Below are 15,358 nucleotides of genomic sequence, written 5' to 3'. Positions count from 1 at the left end.
AAAGCTCAAAGGGGAGGTACATGGATTTAGGAACATCTTGAGTTATACGGTATGTGTCAAGCCTGTCTAGGACTGCTTATTAGTTTGTGTGGGAGGCAAAGTTTCAAATAAGTTATTTGGCTGTAGCTAAACCATTTTTCTCTCTCCAAGAAAATACATCAGCACTGACTCAGCAAAGTTGTATGCTACTGTGATTGGTTTTAAGGCTAGTTCTTATTACACTCTTTTGCCTTCAGTCGAAGTAAATGAAAGTTTTTTTACCCCTGACTTGAAGTGAAATGGCACATTTTATACCCAGAAATTTGCACATTAAAAGTTAGCACTAATATGGGTGCACAGAAAGACCCAGAAGACCTGTGCAAAACTTTGATTATACCATGACCCACCACAAGCTGATGTCCCAGCCACCTGGAGAGGCTGAGAGACCAAGCTGACTTAGTCCCCCAGAGGTCAGAAGGTCCAAGAAACTGTATTAGTCAGTCATGTGTCACCCGGTAAGATTAAAAGCCTTGCCTGCTTCATCTCAAGGGAGCACTAGAGTAAAGGCCGAATGTCGCAGCTTGAACCATCAAACAGCACGTTTTTTGATGTGCTACTGGTTGCTGAGAGAATGGAGGAGGGAAAAAACAGGGAGAAAAGGAAAGGGGTGTTAAATTTAAGGGCACAGATGTCTGAACCTTGATAGCTATTTAACAAGCTAAGTTAAAATCCATTTTTAATGCAAGTTGCCCTAGACTCTATGATATTCCATTTTGTGCATGGTGCTGGATTTTCCTTTTGGTTGCATACGTTTCTAGCTATTGTAGCACCAATTCAGCAAAGCATGTACTTAACTCCAATTGTTTACACATGCTTAAACAATATAAAGAGTCTGTGCTGATGGGCAAACACACACATGCTTACCCATAGATCATACATGCAAGGGCTTGTCTAATTCTGTGACAGCTTAAATGAGAGGTTTAATTCAATAACTTCAGTTGTACAATTTAAAAAAACACGGCTTAAATGAGTGTTAACAAATCAGAGTGGCTAAAGACATTTACCTTTGTTTTACAATGTCGTGTATATGAACTGCGATTAAGAAATCAAAGTGAATAGTTTGGAGCAAAAGGTTAAGTTTTCTGTAAGCGAAACGCTGCTCTGTTTATGTAAGTGCCATTAACAGCATAAACTTGGGAACAGGAATAACACTTTCACATATTGTTTTTGGTATTAATGTTTGGTTTTTCCTTTATAAGAATCTTTGATGCCTCACCTTTTCCTGTTCAGCGTACAGTTCCTGAGGGGAAAATATTTTAATTTAAGAAAAATTATATGGAGGAAATATACTAAAATAGCACCTTTTGCCCAGCAGTTATTGCTGGTATGTCACCCTATCCTTTTACCAACCCCATATGATAGATCTGAGATTTGTAATTAATCCTGAATAAGGGTATTTTGGATGTGAAATCTAATAGCATTGTGTTACACATTACCCATGCAGATTGTCTGCTAATTAAATGTCATTTTTTCACGGTCATTTTAGAGAACTGCTGCTGTGTAGTCATAGAAATCATCCTGTCATTTTTCTCTGGGAGGCGGAAACCTCTATCTGTTTGTATGCAGAGCAGTCGTGAAGAATTTAAAGCCCTGATGACAGATCCCCAGTGGAGGGTTAGCTCCACTGAATCACAGGGCAGCATGGCTCACCGTGCTATGGCAAACGTCACCTCTGATTCTCATCCTCTGGTGGTGGTCGATAGTGTCTCGCCCTACTTCCATGTGCCTCTTTTACATGGCTTACTAGTTGTCCTTCCAGGTAAGCTTCGTGCTATCTTTCCACCCACTGAGTAAAAGAAAAGTCTCCCTACTTTCTGCATTCCCTCCCAATTTCTATACCCTGTCGTTCCTCACAAGATTTGTCTCTCACTCTTATTTTCCCCTTAGATTATAAAAATCATTAATTTTTGTTTCCTCCATGCCTAGTTTATATGACCTCCTGTTGCCTTCAGCTGTCCAAATGTTCTTAGTGTGCAAGTGGATGTCGAGGGCAGAGGTTCTCTTGGGTTGAAGAGCCTCAGACCCCTGCAGCATGCTGTCCTCCTGCTGCTGATGCACCCTACCTCTGCACGCCTTTACCTTTCTGCCTCAGTCTCCTCATTTTTAAAATACAGGTGGTAGTATATTTTCCATTACCCAAGGAATTCCATTGAAAAGTGTGGTGGTGCAAATGGAAAATGGGGCCAAGCAGACTTAGCACATTTTACTTTTGGCATTGGAAAGTTCAAAATGTGTGTCAGTGTATTAGAAAAGGAAATAATTCAATTGATGTGCTAATTAATGTCTTTGTTAGCAATATTTAAAGGAATTAGTACCACTTCATTTTATTGAAATCACACATTTTAAAGTAATACCAAATGAGGATCACTTGATAATTTTTATCCTCATGTTATTGGACCATTGCTTTCAATCTGTGATCTGTGGATTTTATTGTTATGTGATTATTTCCCAGGGGGTTGATGAAGAATAACTTTTAGAAACAAGCCTATTATCAGTAGCTTTATCTGTCCTGTTTAGAGATCTCACATGTCCATTGGAAAATAGCTGGGGACATGTAAACCGAAAAATATTTGAAAAACATTGCAAATGTATGAAAAATCTGAGAAACCCACTATCGTAAGGTACTATTACAATTTTAAAGGATAGAGAAAGAGATTGGAAATATTATGATGAAGCAAAATATTTCCAGCTAGGCTATACAGGATTAAAATGTAAGGATTAAAGCACTATATCTCATGTTTCAGGAAATAAAATGATTTATTGCTCAGGTCAGGAAGATGTTTCCCATGCAGTGCATGACTTTACAATGAGTTGCTTATGAATCATATGACCCTTATTTCATATATATTTCATTTTACAAAAATCTGATTGTGGACTTTCTGGCAAGCTCATCCAAATGTAGCTGTACTTGCTGTGTAAAATTTGCAGGATATTATGAAGAGCTGGGAAGGAAAAAAATAACTTTTAACAGTGATTTTTGCTTTGTTTCCAAACAGTGATGTTTCCGCTTTGTATAATTGTTGTTGTGAGAAGAATAATTTGTTATTTTAAATTGAGAGTGGATTCACAAGTAAAATGCATGTGTGTTTAATATACGCTAAGTAGCTGCTATACTAGTTTTACCAAAATGCAGTACTGTATCAGTTGTTTTGATCAGGGTACGGTTGAAAATTCCATTCAAATCCAAAATATGGAAGGTTAATTTAAAGATCTGTAACTTGATTTTTCATCTGGTTTACATTGACATAACTCTATTGACTTCAGAATAATTGTTATTGATTTTCATCAGTATAAGCTAAAGGAAACTCCGGACTTCTTCCCTTAGAAAAACTGGATGTTGCTTTGTTTTTTAATTTTAGCTTGTTACAAAAGTGGAAAAGCTTCTCGCAGATTGGAAATTATGAGCAATGTGGATTTTCAGGCAATCAAAACATTTTAATGATCTCATTAAATGTATCATTTACAACTTTTATATGTTAAAAGAAATATGTTCCTTTGGGTTGGTAGAAGCACTGGGTACATAATGTGTTTGAACATGTTAGGCTTCCACTAGAATCTATGCCAGAACTGTAGAAACTTGGAGGAAAAAAAAAAACACCCTTTTTCTTGTGCCAGCATCTTTAGAGACAGAAACCTTTTTATCATATTTTATGCAAAATGAAAAAAAAGATGTTATGGCAGCTTGATAGACTGCTTGGACTGCATCTCAGCTGATAGATAAGTATTGCTATTAAGTGCTATCAGATTGACTGTTATTCTGTGATATTACTAGGATTAATGATGGATTTTCTTATGGATGAAACAACTAGTGTTAAACAGGGATAGCAGTCTTCCTAAGACTGCAATTTTGTCACCTGTTGAGTTTTGTATGTAGCATCGAGAGCTTGGAAAATGAGGGTTCTTGAAGAGAAATAGTTATTGTAACAATGGCTCTTAAAGCTGTGCTTCATCCATTTGGCTGCCTTTATAAATCACAGATTCCAGAGAAAAACACCTGCTTCAAACAGCCAGTTTCCTGATGATACACAAAAGGTGAAACCCCAGTGCTGATAAAAGGAACGGGGTACTAATGCAGAGACCCAGATTTTTTTTCTCGGAGCTTCCAGCTTTGGAACTGTAGGTGCATTGAGAGCGTGCTTCCTAAAAAGTAGTTTTAAATACATGTTAACGAGAGGTGTGTCCATCTTTCAAAACTGTATCTTTGCCAGATGTAGGCAGCGTCCTTCTCGGAGGGATGAGCTGTGCGACCTGTTTTCCACCCTGAGCCAGGCAGTGCGGCAGGCGACAGGCCTGGGCTGGAGAGCAGAAGCTATTGCATTATACCTCTGCTATTTCTTTTTATTGTAGTATTGTTCCTATAGTGGCTTGCTGACAAGTTATATGTTTTACAGATCAGGTCTGCTTGATGAGGAATCCTTGCTTAAAATAGTATCTAGGATAAATCGGGTTTGTAAATCAGACCTTATGGTTCCTATTGGAATGCTAATGATCTCAGAGGGAGGGCTTGGGTTTTGAAAACAAATCTAAGCTAATGCCCAGGGTTCCTGAAAGAGCTGTTAATATAATGAAAATTCATGTTTAAGGCCTCTTTTAAAATGTAAAAACTTGTCAGACACTGCTCAACCAAGGCTGTTTGTAACTGCTGAAATGTGCGGACACACCAAAGCATCCTTTGCAACGTCTGGACAGATCTCTGCTGTTCCAGTACAGCAATTCCAGTGTTGTCAGTAGCGACACAAACCAGAGCATACTGTGGCCCATCGTGGTTTGGATGTATTTGCTGCGTAGATAACTATGCAAGGCAGTTAGCCCAGCATGCTTGGCCCTACTGAGGGAGCAAGAATGACTCTTCTCTTGGTTACTGTAGGATAGTGAGCTCCCAGAACAGTGCTACCCTCACACATTTTGAAAGTGTTTAGATAAGTCAAAATACATCATCCATTTAATAGAGTTTTGATCACTCCACGTTCATTCGTACTAGGTGTGAGAGTGAGGTGTGTTTTACAAAATCTCTCTGAACTGAGGAAGTAGTACAAAGCCAGGAGACAAATGTGGGACTTGGACATCTCTCTTCCCCACCAATGTAAGCTAGTTTGTGTTGCGACCACCAACATGTTTCCATATGAATTAGTAAGGTTAGTAGCATAATAAAGTAGGCCTTATTCAGCTGTGATAGCTGGTGGCATTTTAGCTGCTGCAACATCCTGATCCGATGAAAATCAACATAAAGGGTAAAGTGGTTAACACACCAGCAGCTCTTTTGACACTCTTGTTGGCACTAACTGGCCATTCTATAGAGGAAAATGCTCTTGTAGGTTCAACATCAGCAAGTCCTCAATACCTCCTGAGGAAGAAGGAAGCTAACCACTTCTGTGTCTCAAAAGGTACTTTGTATTCAGTTATATAAAGATATCTGTAGCACTCCGCATAGACCTTTTAGATAGAATCATTCCTGAGGAAAGAGACATTACGTCTGCCAAGTTTCAGGCCAAAGCAAGATTTTATAGCCTGATTGCAAACCCCTAGGACAGGGCTTTATAATGGAAATGCTGACATAGCCTTAACTATTTTGTATGACTCCAGTGGGCATCAGCTTAAATTCTTGTTATGATGTGCATTTAATGGCATGGGATCAAACATATACTGTAATGGGATATTTTAAGATACTGTTTGAAGAGAATCAGTATTTAAACATTGTTTATGAACCATATCATTTAAATGCTTCTGAAATGTGCCGTTCAGTCCTTGGTTGCATGAAAAAAAATTCTACTCGCATTTCTCAGAATGAACAGTAGCATAGTTTTCTTCCGCAACTTTAATGCTGAGGGACTTCCAGGAAGAGGGTTGGTATTATTTTGTTGAACCCTTACTGGAATATTTCTGGAAAATAAAGGTTTTAGTTTTTCACTGTGGTGCTCTTTAATTCTTCATTTCAGCCTTTTGAGGTATATTCTGACTTTTGCTTGGAGATCTTTGAAGATCATTTCTCTCCAGATATCAGTGACTCTGCAAGAAGACAGCAGTTACTAGTATTTGCTGTGTTGTGCTAGATGAATCTGCTTTTTCTTGTGCGGTATCTTTCATATATTTCAAGTTAAGTTGATAGCATAAGTCCTATCTCACACACACACAACCTAATACACTTTTTTGTGTGTGTGCTGAGGAAGTGGTTGCTCCAAAATGAAAGCTGACATTTATTAGTCATGCAAGTTGACAGTAAAACTTGCTTTAATGTAGATGATGAGTAGAACTCTCACTGCTTTTACTGCAAATGGGAATGTAGCGTTGAAAGCGGCCACTTTTGCTTATTACTCAGTTGGAGTCTGGAACATAAAGCCGTATACTTTATCCTAGAAAAAAATGCTTCTCCCTCAACTGTTATTTACTGAATAATAATGCTAACTGAAACTATTTCAGTGCAGAAGGTTAGGAAGTTTCAGAGCAAATCCTAATAAGTTTGTGTGATAATTTGAGTCTACTTTTTAATTATTTAGTAATAATCTGTGTGAAGATCTCAAAGCACTTTGATAATGTAAAAAATGGAAACAGTCTTTGGAGAAGTGCCAGTCTGACTAAGCCAAAGAGACTCTCTCACTGGTTTCTGTTAAGCCAGAACTCCACTCCCGCTGCAAGCCCGTCCAGCCAGGAACAGGGGAACCACAGTACTTTGCTTTCAGAAATGGCAATAGCAGAGTCACTGTGTCGGTCCTGTGGTTTGCACTGGTTTATCTTTGGGATAATCGTATTTCTCCTGGTGAGTATGCAGGGTGCAGTCTGGAAGAAGAGCTTGGGCTTTCATCCTGCAGTTGACTCATTTGTCCAATTTTTGAGGAACATTGCTATAAAAAGCTCTCCAGTATATTTTATTTCTGAAATTTTGCAAGTCACACTATATTGTAAGCTTCCTTTATACATGAACACTTTTTCAGGGTACATGGAAATTACATGATTTTCATCCTTTAAAAAACAAGCATAAACTAATGATATACTCTAAATGGCTAATAACTGGAGTTCCAATTAGTTCAGCAGTTGACAAAAAATTAAAATTCTATCTTATTCCTGTGGTAAGGTCTGAATTATTTAAATGCTTCATTCCACATGGTTCTTATAGGTGTGCTTTTTTTTTTACTTTTAGCAGAGTCAACTGACACAAAAAGGTACTGTAGTGCTCTTGACTTTACAGGAAAAATTAGTAGTCTGAAAAATGACTTCAACGTTATTTAATAATTTTGCAGCAGCCTATCATTTGTTTGACAGGAAACAGAAAATATTGAGATGCATATCTTAAGAGCAGAGTTCCATAATGAAAAAACCTATGCATATGCATTGAATGTACAATCTGCACTACTTAGGACTTTTGAAATTTGCTAAGAGCATTTTACAAGTGCAGTAATTTTCACCAACTTTCCTGCTTTCCATCAGGATGAGGTATCATCTGTCACCACTCAATCTTTTTTTTTTTTATTTTTTTTTTTGCTATTAAAAAGGCATGTAATTTTAATTTTTTGGCCCATTAGTGTGCAAATGCCATTGGGCTTGTTTAGCCTGAACTCATGGTCTAAATTCAAATCCCTCTGCTTTTGAGGAGACTATTAACCACATTTTAGAAACACAGCTGTCATAATCTAAAAATCAAGATATGAAAATAACTAGAAACAAATATTATTTAAAGCAACTCTACAGGGAGCAGAAATGGGTACACAAATTTTCCAAAGCAATACAGTGACCAAAATATGGAAATATGATAAAATACTGTACAGCCTTCAACAGATAAAGTTGAAATCACAATTTCATGATCTCACTGAACCTGGGGGACAAAGAATCCCAAATAATTAGAAAAGTAGAATGCATTTAACCAGAACAGTCCTTTGGAGAATATATAGTATTTGGATAGTCCTTTTTTTTTTTTTATTGATGAACTAATTTATTTAGATATATGCATTCCTTAAAAAAAAAAAGAAAAAAGAAAAAAGAAATGGCAACAAAAAACTTGAGGGTGGTCTAAGATGTCTCTCTTCTTTATGTAACCTTTTGCATTTTGTGTTTAAGAACTGACATTCCAAATGATTTTCTTTGGCTTTATGCCTGGACTGAATACTGAGGCAGCAAATTAGGAATGCTTAAGAAGTCCCACAAAGAAAGATCTTTGCTGTGAAAGTGCAGCTAATGTGACACTTGCACTGGAAGCTTCTTAGCCTACTCAAATGATAAAAGATGGCATGGGTCTAGTTGGTGTGAGGGGAGTGAATGAAGACTGAAAGCACCATGCGTGGAGCTATACAAGGTGTTTCTTGTGGCCAGTTATCTGCCACTGTGACTCTGTGCTGATACTACCTTTTATTTCTATTCCAGGGGCTAACTTTGTTACTCGAAAAATTAGCCGATCAGTAGCAAAGATTCACCTCGGACAGCTGGATTGTTTCAGCCTGGGCAATCTGGATGCTAAGAGAGACTGGGGCCATGCCAGGGACTATGTTGAGGTAAGTGGTGGGCCACGTGCCTTTTTCTGAATTGTCTTCATGATGGGGATAATGCTTATTTCTGTAACTTCAGGCCATAGTCCATGGAGGGCTATCTCAAGATGTTTTTGCATATTGAGGCCTGTTAACTTTGTCTTGCTCTTGATTTCAGAGTAGGGAATTTAGCAACACAGCAGTCTACCCCAGGCATGACCAGAGCATAAAAATAAATCTTTGAGTTTACATTCCTTGACAAAATTCCTTGGGGGAGGGGGCTGACTATAAAGTGGATCTATTCTAGAGTATTTCTCCTATTGTTTTGACAAATTTTATGACCAATATTAAGATTGCAGCAAGATGCAGTATGACCTGAAGCCAAACATCCTGCTGGAGGTTGGTGGCCTTTATTACAATGAGGCAAGAATGATGTATGTATTAATGATCAAAGGTCTAGCTGGTTATACATTAGAAAGAAGCATCACAACATAGTTGTGATGGCACGTATTGCAACGCATGTGCCTGCATCTAGTGTTTGAAATGTTTTCATAGTCAGGATTTGTTTCTAATTTTATTCTGTGCATCTACTTAAGCAGACAAACAAACAATACCCCTGTATTGTATTACAAGGAGACATGAATGACCATGTAGGAAATATTGTCTTTTCCCCAGGAGACTTTTGTCCCCATTTTGGTGCTTAAAGATTTCCTGTGGTCATTGGACTATTTCTGTCTTTTAATAATTCCTTGCTGGGAAACCGGATTTGGCTTCACCATTCATTGATGTAGTTTAAAAAGATGATGACTGTTTGTTTTGTTTTTCTATATCACAAAGTAAGAAGTATTTCAGTAGGAAGAAGTCTGATTTGGGATTTTTATTGTAAACTGGGATTTAAAAGGTAAAATAAAAGCTGAGCTCTCAAATCTTGTTTACAGTCAAAAAGAAACAGCAAGAAAACAAAATCGTAATACCACAATATAAACTTTTGTTCTGGATGTTATTAAAAAAAGTAAACAGCCATATTGCCTTGGCATCCAAAGGGTTACATCAGGCAAGCAAAGAAGGTGATTTTTGGCAGCCAGATATAAGTAAAGTTGGCTTTTAGTTTTGCATTGCATTTACATGTAAGGTGGTAAGGGCACTATGAATGTCATGACTATGCCTCCATGAGTATTGTTTTATATTTGTGGGTACAACAGTAGTTGAAGAAGTTAATCCAGTAAACCATCCCAATCATCTTTTTAATGGATAAAACTATCGTCAAGAGTGTTCATAAAGTCAGTTACCAAGTCTCAACTGAAAGGAAGTAAAAGATAAGCCAAATAAAATGATCAGTTGCATGAACATAATGAGCATAATTTGCTGACAGGCATTGGATATTCCATAAATACTTTGGCTATTTTATTCCAAAATGACTTGCACCAGATCATAAATCATGGGATGAATTCTGATGTCTTCTTCCACAAGGGAAATCCAGAATAACCCTCTTGTGCCTAGTGGGTCAGACCCTTGTCCTGTGTTCAAAAGGAAAAAAAAAAAAAAAAGAAGGAAATGAGAACAAGTCTATCCAGAAGAATGACTAGCTTTCAAGGCCTTTGGCCTCCAGAAGGAATACAGTTGTCCGAGGTCTACAGCACGAACACATGTTTGTTGTGTAAGTAGCATTCCAGACCTTTCAGCTACACATTTTGGGCCTGTCCCAAAATCTTCTGGAAAGAATTCCTCACTAAAATATATTTCATCTTGAGTATTTCTCTTCCCGGAGAGGTATCCCTTCGGATAGTGGGAGAGTTATTATCAATTCTCTAATTCCCTGAATATTGTGGAAATGTGGTTACAGGCAGTATTCTAATGGCTAAAAAAGAGAGTAACTTTAAACTGGAAGTAAACAATTATTTGAGGCTTTAATGGACTGGAAAGTAGGGTTTAGAGATTTAACGTTGTTCAAATAAATACATAGTATGTTAGAAAGCATGATCGTATTTACAAGCATTTGGGGAGCTTCCTTAAGTATATGGCTGAACACATAGGGATATATCTTATCCTCTCCATATGTACTTTTAAATCCCATCAATATTAATACAAGTAACACATGTGCATATAGACTAGACCATGTACTGTGTTTTCTTTCTCCTTATTTCCTTGTTAGGGATAATAATAAAACCATAAATACGGTCCTTTTTGTTGTTTTATAAAACATTATGGGTCAATTCCTGATCTCATGAAAGTTGATGACCAAACTCCCATCAACTTTGTGGAGAGATCGTATCCTGTATGAATTGGAGTGGAGAACGTCTGGCAGTTACAAAGCAGAAGCAGAAGTCAGGACTCTTGAGCTTTGATCACATGCGTTCATCTGACTGCCACTGTGATTTTGGGCAAACGCTTCTGTATACTGTAAAGCATGGAAGCGCATGCCTGCACTGAAGCATGTAGATGCCCACCAGGGGATGGGCTGCCAGCATGCTCGGTGCTAGCTTTGGGTTGAGGTCAGGTTTTGTAGCAGATGATTCAGAAGTTTGATGCTTAAACATAGGTTCATGTCAGGGGAGAAGAGTTGGAATGTGTGTTTGATTAGGTTTTTGAGTTGGGGCCTGAACTGCCACCTGCAGGAACTGAAAATCAGGTACAGCAGCATTGTGCTTGTGAATGAAAAATGGGAAGTCTCACTCACTAGAAAGAAAGGTTTCCATTCAGTGTTTGAAGAGAACAAAATAGAAGTAGCCATTGAAAATTTGGGGGGGGGGGGGGAGTATTAGTTTTATCCTAAAATTATATTAGTAACTCTTAACATTTTTGCAGAAATTGCTGCTGCCTCTTACTCCCCCTTTCTCTGTTTTTACTATACTGTGATCCAGCACAAGTCTCATGGGATGGTATTGGAGATGACAATCAATGACACTGAGTTGGAAGAGAAAGAACAATATATCAGCGCTGTTGATATATGAATATTCTGTGTGCTAATTTGTTTTGTGAGGTTAACTTATACCTTTTATTTGTTGTAGAAAGTTCTAGTAAACCATCTGCTAGGCATTTTCAAATATTGGTACAATAGCACGACTTAACAGTCTGACTCATTTCTATGCCATTTATAAAACACAAGGCATCATACAAATTCCCTCAGACACTCACCCAAGAGTCTTACTTCAAATAAATATAGATTCTCAGAAACATTTAACTTGGACCATTAAAAAAGTGTCCATCAATCCATCACTAGTTGGTTGTGTTTTTTAATTTCCTACATGCTAAATACTGTAAATGAAGTTGTGAAGTTATATCTGCAACTGAAACCTTAAAATGTTGTTGTTCAGGTTGTACTAGACACATTTATTTGTAAGGATGTAAAGGGAAAGCCAACAAATAGAACATAGTCATGTTGGAAAGAGGCTCTGCGAAAAAGAGCAAGTTCATATTAGAGTTTAACAGCTGAAGCTTTTTCTTCCTTTCCTTCAATTTCTTCTTTATCACCTGCTGATGCTCAGGTTGCCTTCTGCAATTGCAGTGCTCACACCTTAGTGTTCTGCAGAGAGTAGAAATACTGCACTGATGAATGCTGTGGAAAAGCCTGTCAATGTATATCTTACAAAAGTAAAAAAAACAAGTCGGAGGTAACAGTTCTAATAGTCTTTAAGTATTTGTAGAGATCAGAAAGATTTTCTTTTGTCTTCAATAGAAATCCACCAGTATCTGAAGCAATAATTACGGAGGACTCATAATTGGGTCATAATTGGCTCCAATTCAATTAATTACAGGTCTAGTCAAATGCTTAAAATTATGCATGTGCCCAAATTCATGGTGAAATCAGGGACCATTTGATATTCTAAATGTATGGCAATTAGCTTCCATTATATTTAAATAATGTAAAAAAAAAACCCCAAAGCAAAATGAACAGTTTATAAATAAGTAATATAGTGAGCATAAGGACCAAGCACATAAGAAACTGTTTAAAGAGAGACTTTCCATCTTACTTTTTTTTTCTTTAATTGGAACTGGTGCTGATTCGTACTTTACTTTGTGATTAAAATACACAAGAAAATGCACATTTTTATTGTCTTAAACCATTTGGTGCATGTTGAAATTGAGATAGTAAAATCTAATCTACAGTGATGCCTTCTGCATTTAAATCTCCAGTCAGCATCACCTGGTCTTTTATTCATGATTCTTCTATTCACCCTTCTAATAGGTAGAGACTGACTCTTGGAGACAGCTGCTACCATTTCTGTTGTGGGAAATCCCTTCTTATACATTTGTGTGTGCATTTAAATATAAAAACTCTTGCCAGACAGAATTATTTATAATTTTACTTTACTCTTGTGCATAAGAAAAGGATTCAGCCAGCAAGACTGTTGGCCAAGGCATTTCTAGTTCTGTTTTGTTGTTTTCTTGTAGCATTAAGGATGTGTTGTCTTTTGAGATACGTTTTACCTTAGTCTGATGAGGCTTTGAGTTTTTTCTGACTCATCCTTTCATCAGCCCCGCAGAATACTTGCTTGTGAGAGTTTTGATTTGTTGAGGAATCCTGGTTATAAAACGAAAGTCAGTTATATCTGTCTGTGTAACTATCAATACCTCACATAGGTATGAGATTGGCTCATGAACTTAAAAGACCTGCTTTTAAATTAGGATTAACCTTTTGTTATGGACTGAAGTGAAAAATGTTTTTCCCTTTTTACTGCTTAGTTTTTATGCTCAAAGTTAATCACTTCTAATAAAAGTTAGGTAATAATTTTAAACCCTCAATACTGGACTTCTTCGAGTATGAGGGTAAAGATTTTTGAGGCATCCAGGTACTCAAGTGTGTTTTGTGTATTTCCAAATGAGAACTTTTTCTTTCCATCAGCTTGCTTGAGCTGGGATAATTAATGGCTCTATTAAGCCAAACTGATCTTAAAATTATATCCAATCTGCTCTGATTGATGTGATGATCCACTGAACTGATTATCTTATTGCTGCCATCGAGGTGAAGTAATTGTGAGAGCAGCAGGGCTTGTATGAACCTTTAGGAGAAAAGTTTGATAGACTGTGCTCCTGTGGAACAACTACTGAACATTCATAAAACTCTTGACAGGTGCTTGCTGAAGCAATATCTTTTCTAGAAGCATGTGTATCAGAGACAATGACTATTCCACCTTACTTCCTTTCTAATACTTTAAAAATCTGTTGTCCTTTTTATAAGATGTAGAATTAAGCCTCATGCTGAAATGCTTTTTGAAAAAGCAACATCTTCCCGAAGGAAGTATGCCAATGGCAGATTATTCTTTGATTTCCTCATGTAAATACTTTGGACATGTGGAGGTATGTTGTGTTCAGGATAAAGGAAGTCACATTTGACTATGATAGTATGTTCAATCATCCATGCAAATAATGGTCCAATTCTCAGGATATAGTACAGCCAATGTAAGCGGCCACACCACAGATAACTGGTCTTAAATGAAAGATGCCAAATCGCTTTGTGAAGTTCACCCAGCACTGACCCAAGGGCAAGGGCGTTTGCAATAAAGCCACTTCTCCATGACACAATGAGAGTGCTGGCACAGCAGGTACAAGAAGAAGTAAAGAAGATTGTCTTCCCTCTGGTTGAGTCTATAGGGAAAAGACTTAGATAAGTGGATTGCCAGGGTCAGTTCATGATGCCATTGTTTTACTAAATTATTTGCACATGTTGCACCTCAGTTGAAATGTTCCAACCCTACAAAAGAGTTCAAGTCTTGATATGAGGTGGTAGATGGCATCACTGGCCACAAAACAGATGTCTCCCCAGCATCTCTCTCATGCAGAGTCAAAATAGGATCTCGTGAGACTGCATTGTCATTTCTTTTTCTTTATTGCTGTCCAGATAGGCTCCATCAGGCTCCCTGGGCTCAGTAAGGCAGCTGTGGTAACACTTGACTTCTGGCTTCAGAAACTACTCTTTTAACTCTCTGATTTTAGTTAAGAACTTGGGCGTCAGACTTTGAACGTTTTCTGCAAGACTATTTCTGAGCAGTACCAAAATGAACTGTCACAAATGATAAGCATATAGTGAAGCTCTCCTCAGTGTACATTTCTTCTCCATTGTCCCATGCAAGCAGAAAAAAAGTTGATATTTAAATAATGATGTTTTCTTTCAGTTAGAGCATGATTTGATGCCAGCAAAATGTAGGCATAATTCTCAAACTACTTCTTTCAGATTTTGAAAATATGGGCAAACCTTCCGTTATGAATAGAGAACATGTTTTAGAACAACTGTGATAGTAAAAGTTTTCCTTTTTAATGCTAAATAAAAGCTTACATTTTGGTAAATAAGGCTGCACAATAGAAGAGCTTATAATGTGTTTCTTTCAGAGCATGTAGTTTAGATTAGGCTTCTTGACTATTAGAAATAGTTGCAATTCCCAGCAGAATAACACACTATCATCTTAATTTTACTCACGTAGATGATGTCTGCATTAAAGAAAAACAAAACAAAATGAAGTCTTTCATTGTTTTTAAAATGCTGAAGTCTGTAAATAATGTGCTTCTAAATAACTGCAGCATAAGTGAGAAAATTCAAATATGGATGATTTTGTGGAAATTATTTTCAATTTCATGTATTCTAAGAGGTGCATGTGTGTGCTATTTTCTCTTTAAGTTTGATATGATTGCTAATAAGAGATTGAACAAGAAAGAAAGTAGTTTATTACAGTAGACATGAATGGTCTCCATATTTAAAACATAAAAATGAGGAAAGGAAAGGGTTTTAATTACAATATGTAGGTGTTCTGTCTAATGCACATCATATGGTATTGATTTCCAGCAGCAGTACCTACTGTAAGTGTTGCTGTTAGACCTTTTCCTTTCAGAAAACTATCCTGATCTATTTCAGAACTACAGCACCATTTCCC

General features: G+C 37.2%; 1 protein-coding gene across 1 annotated transcript in view; it reads left to right on the top strand.

Annotated features, from left to right (window-relative positions):
• Window positions 1-15,358, top strand: part of GMDS (GDP-mannose 4,6-dehydratase) — a 429,715-nt gene that overhangs the window by 190,189 nt on the left and 224,168 nt on the right. Inside the window, exon 7 of the mRNA XM_052780355.1 lies at window positions 8,392-8,519. Within this exon, the coding sequence (XP_052636315.1) occupies window positions 8,392-8,519 (128 nt within the window). The remainder of the gene's footprint in view (window positions 1-8,391; window positions 8,520-15,358) is intronic.

This window comes from Harpia harpyja, chromosome 1 (assembly GCF_026419915.1).
Source record: "Harpia harpyja isolate bHarHar1 chromosome 1, bHarHar1 primary haplotype, whole genome shotgun sequence".
Taxonomy (NCBI): Eukaryota; Metazoa; Chordata; class Aves; order Accipitriformes; family Accipitridae; genus Harpia; species Harpia harpyja.
Note: the sequence above shows the minus strand (reverse complement) of the source record. Positions and strands in the feature narration are given on the sequence as shown.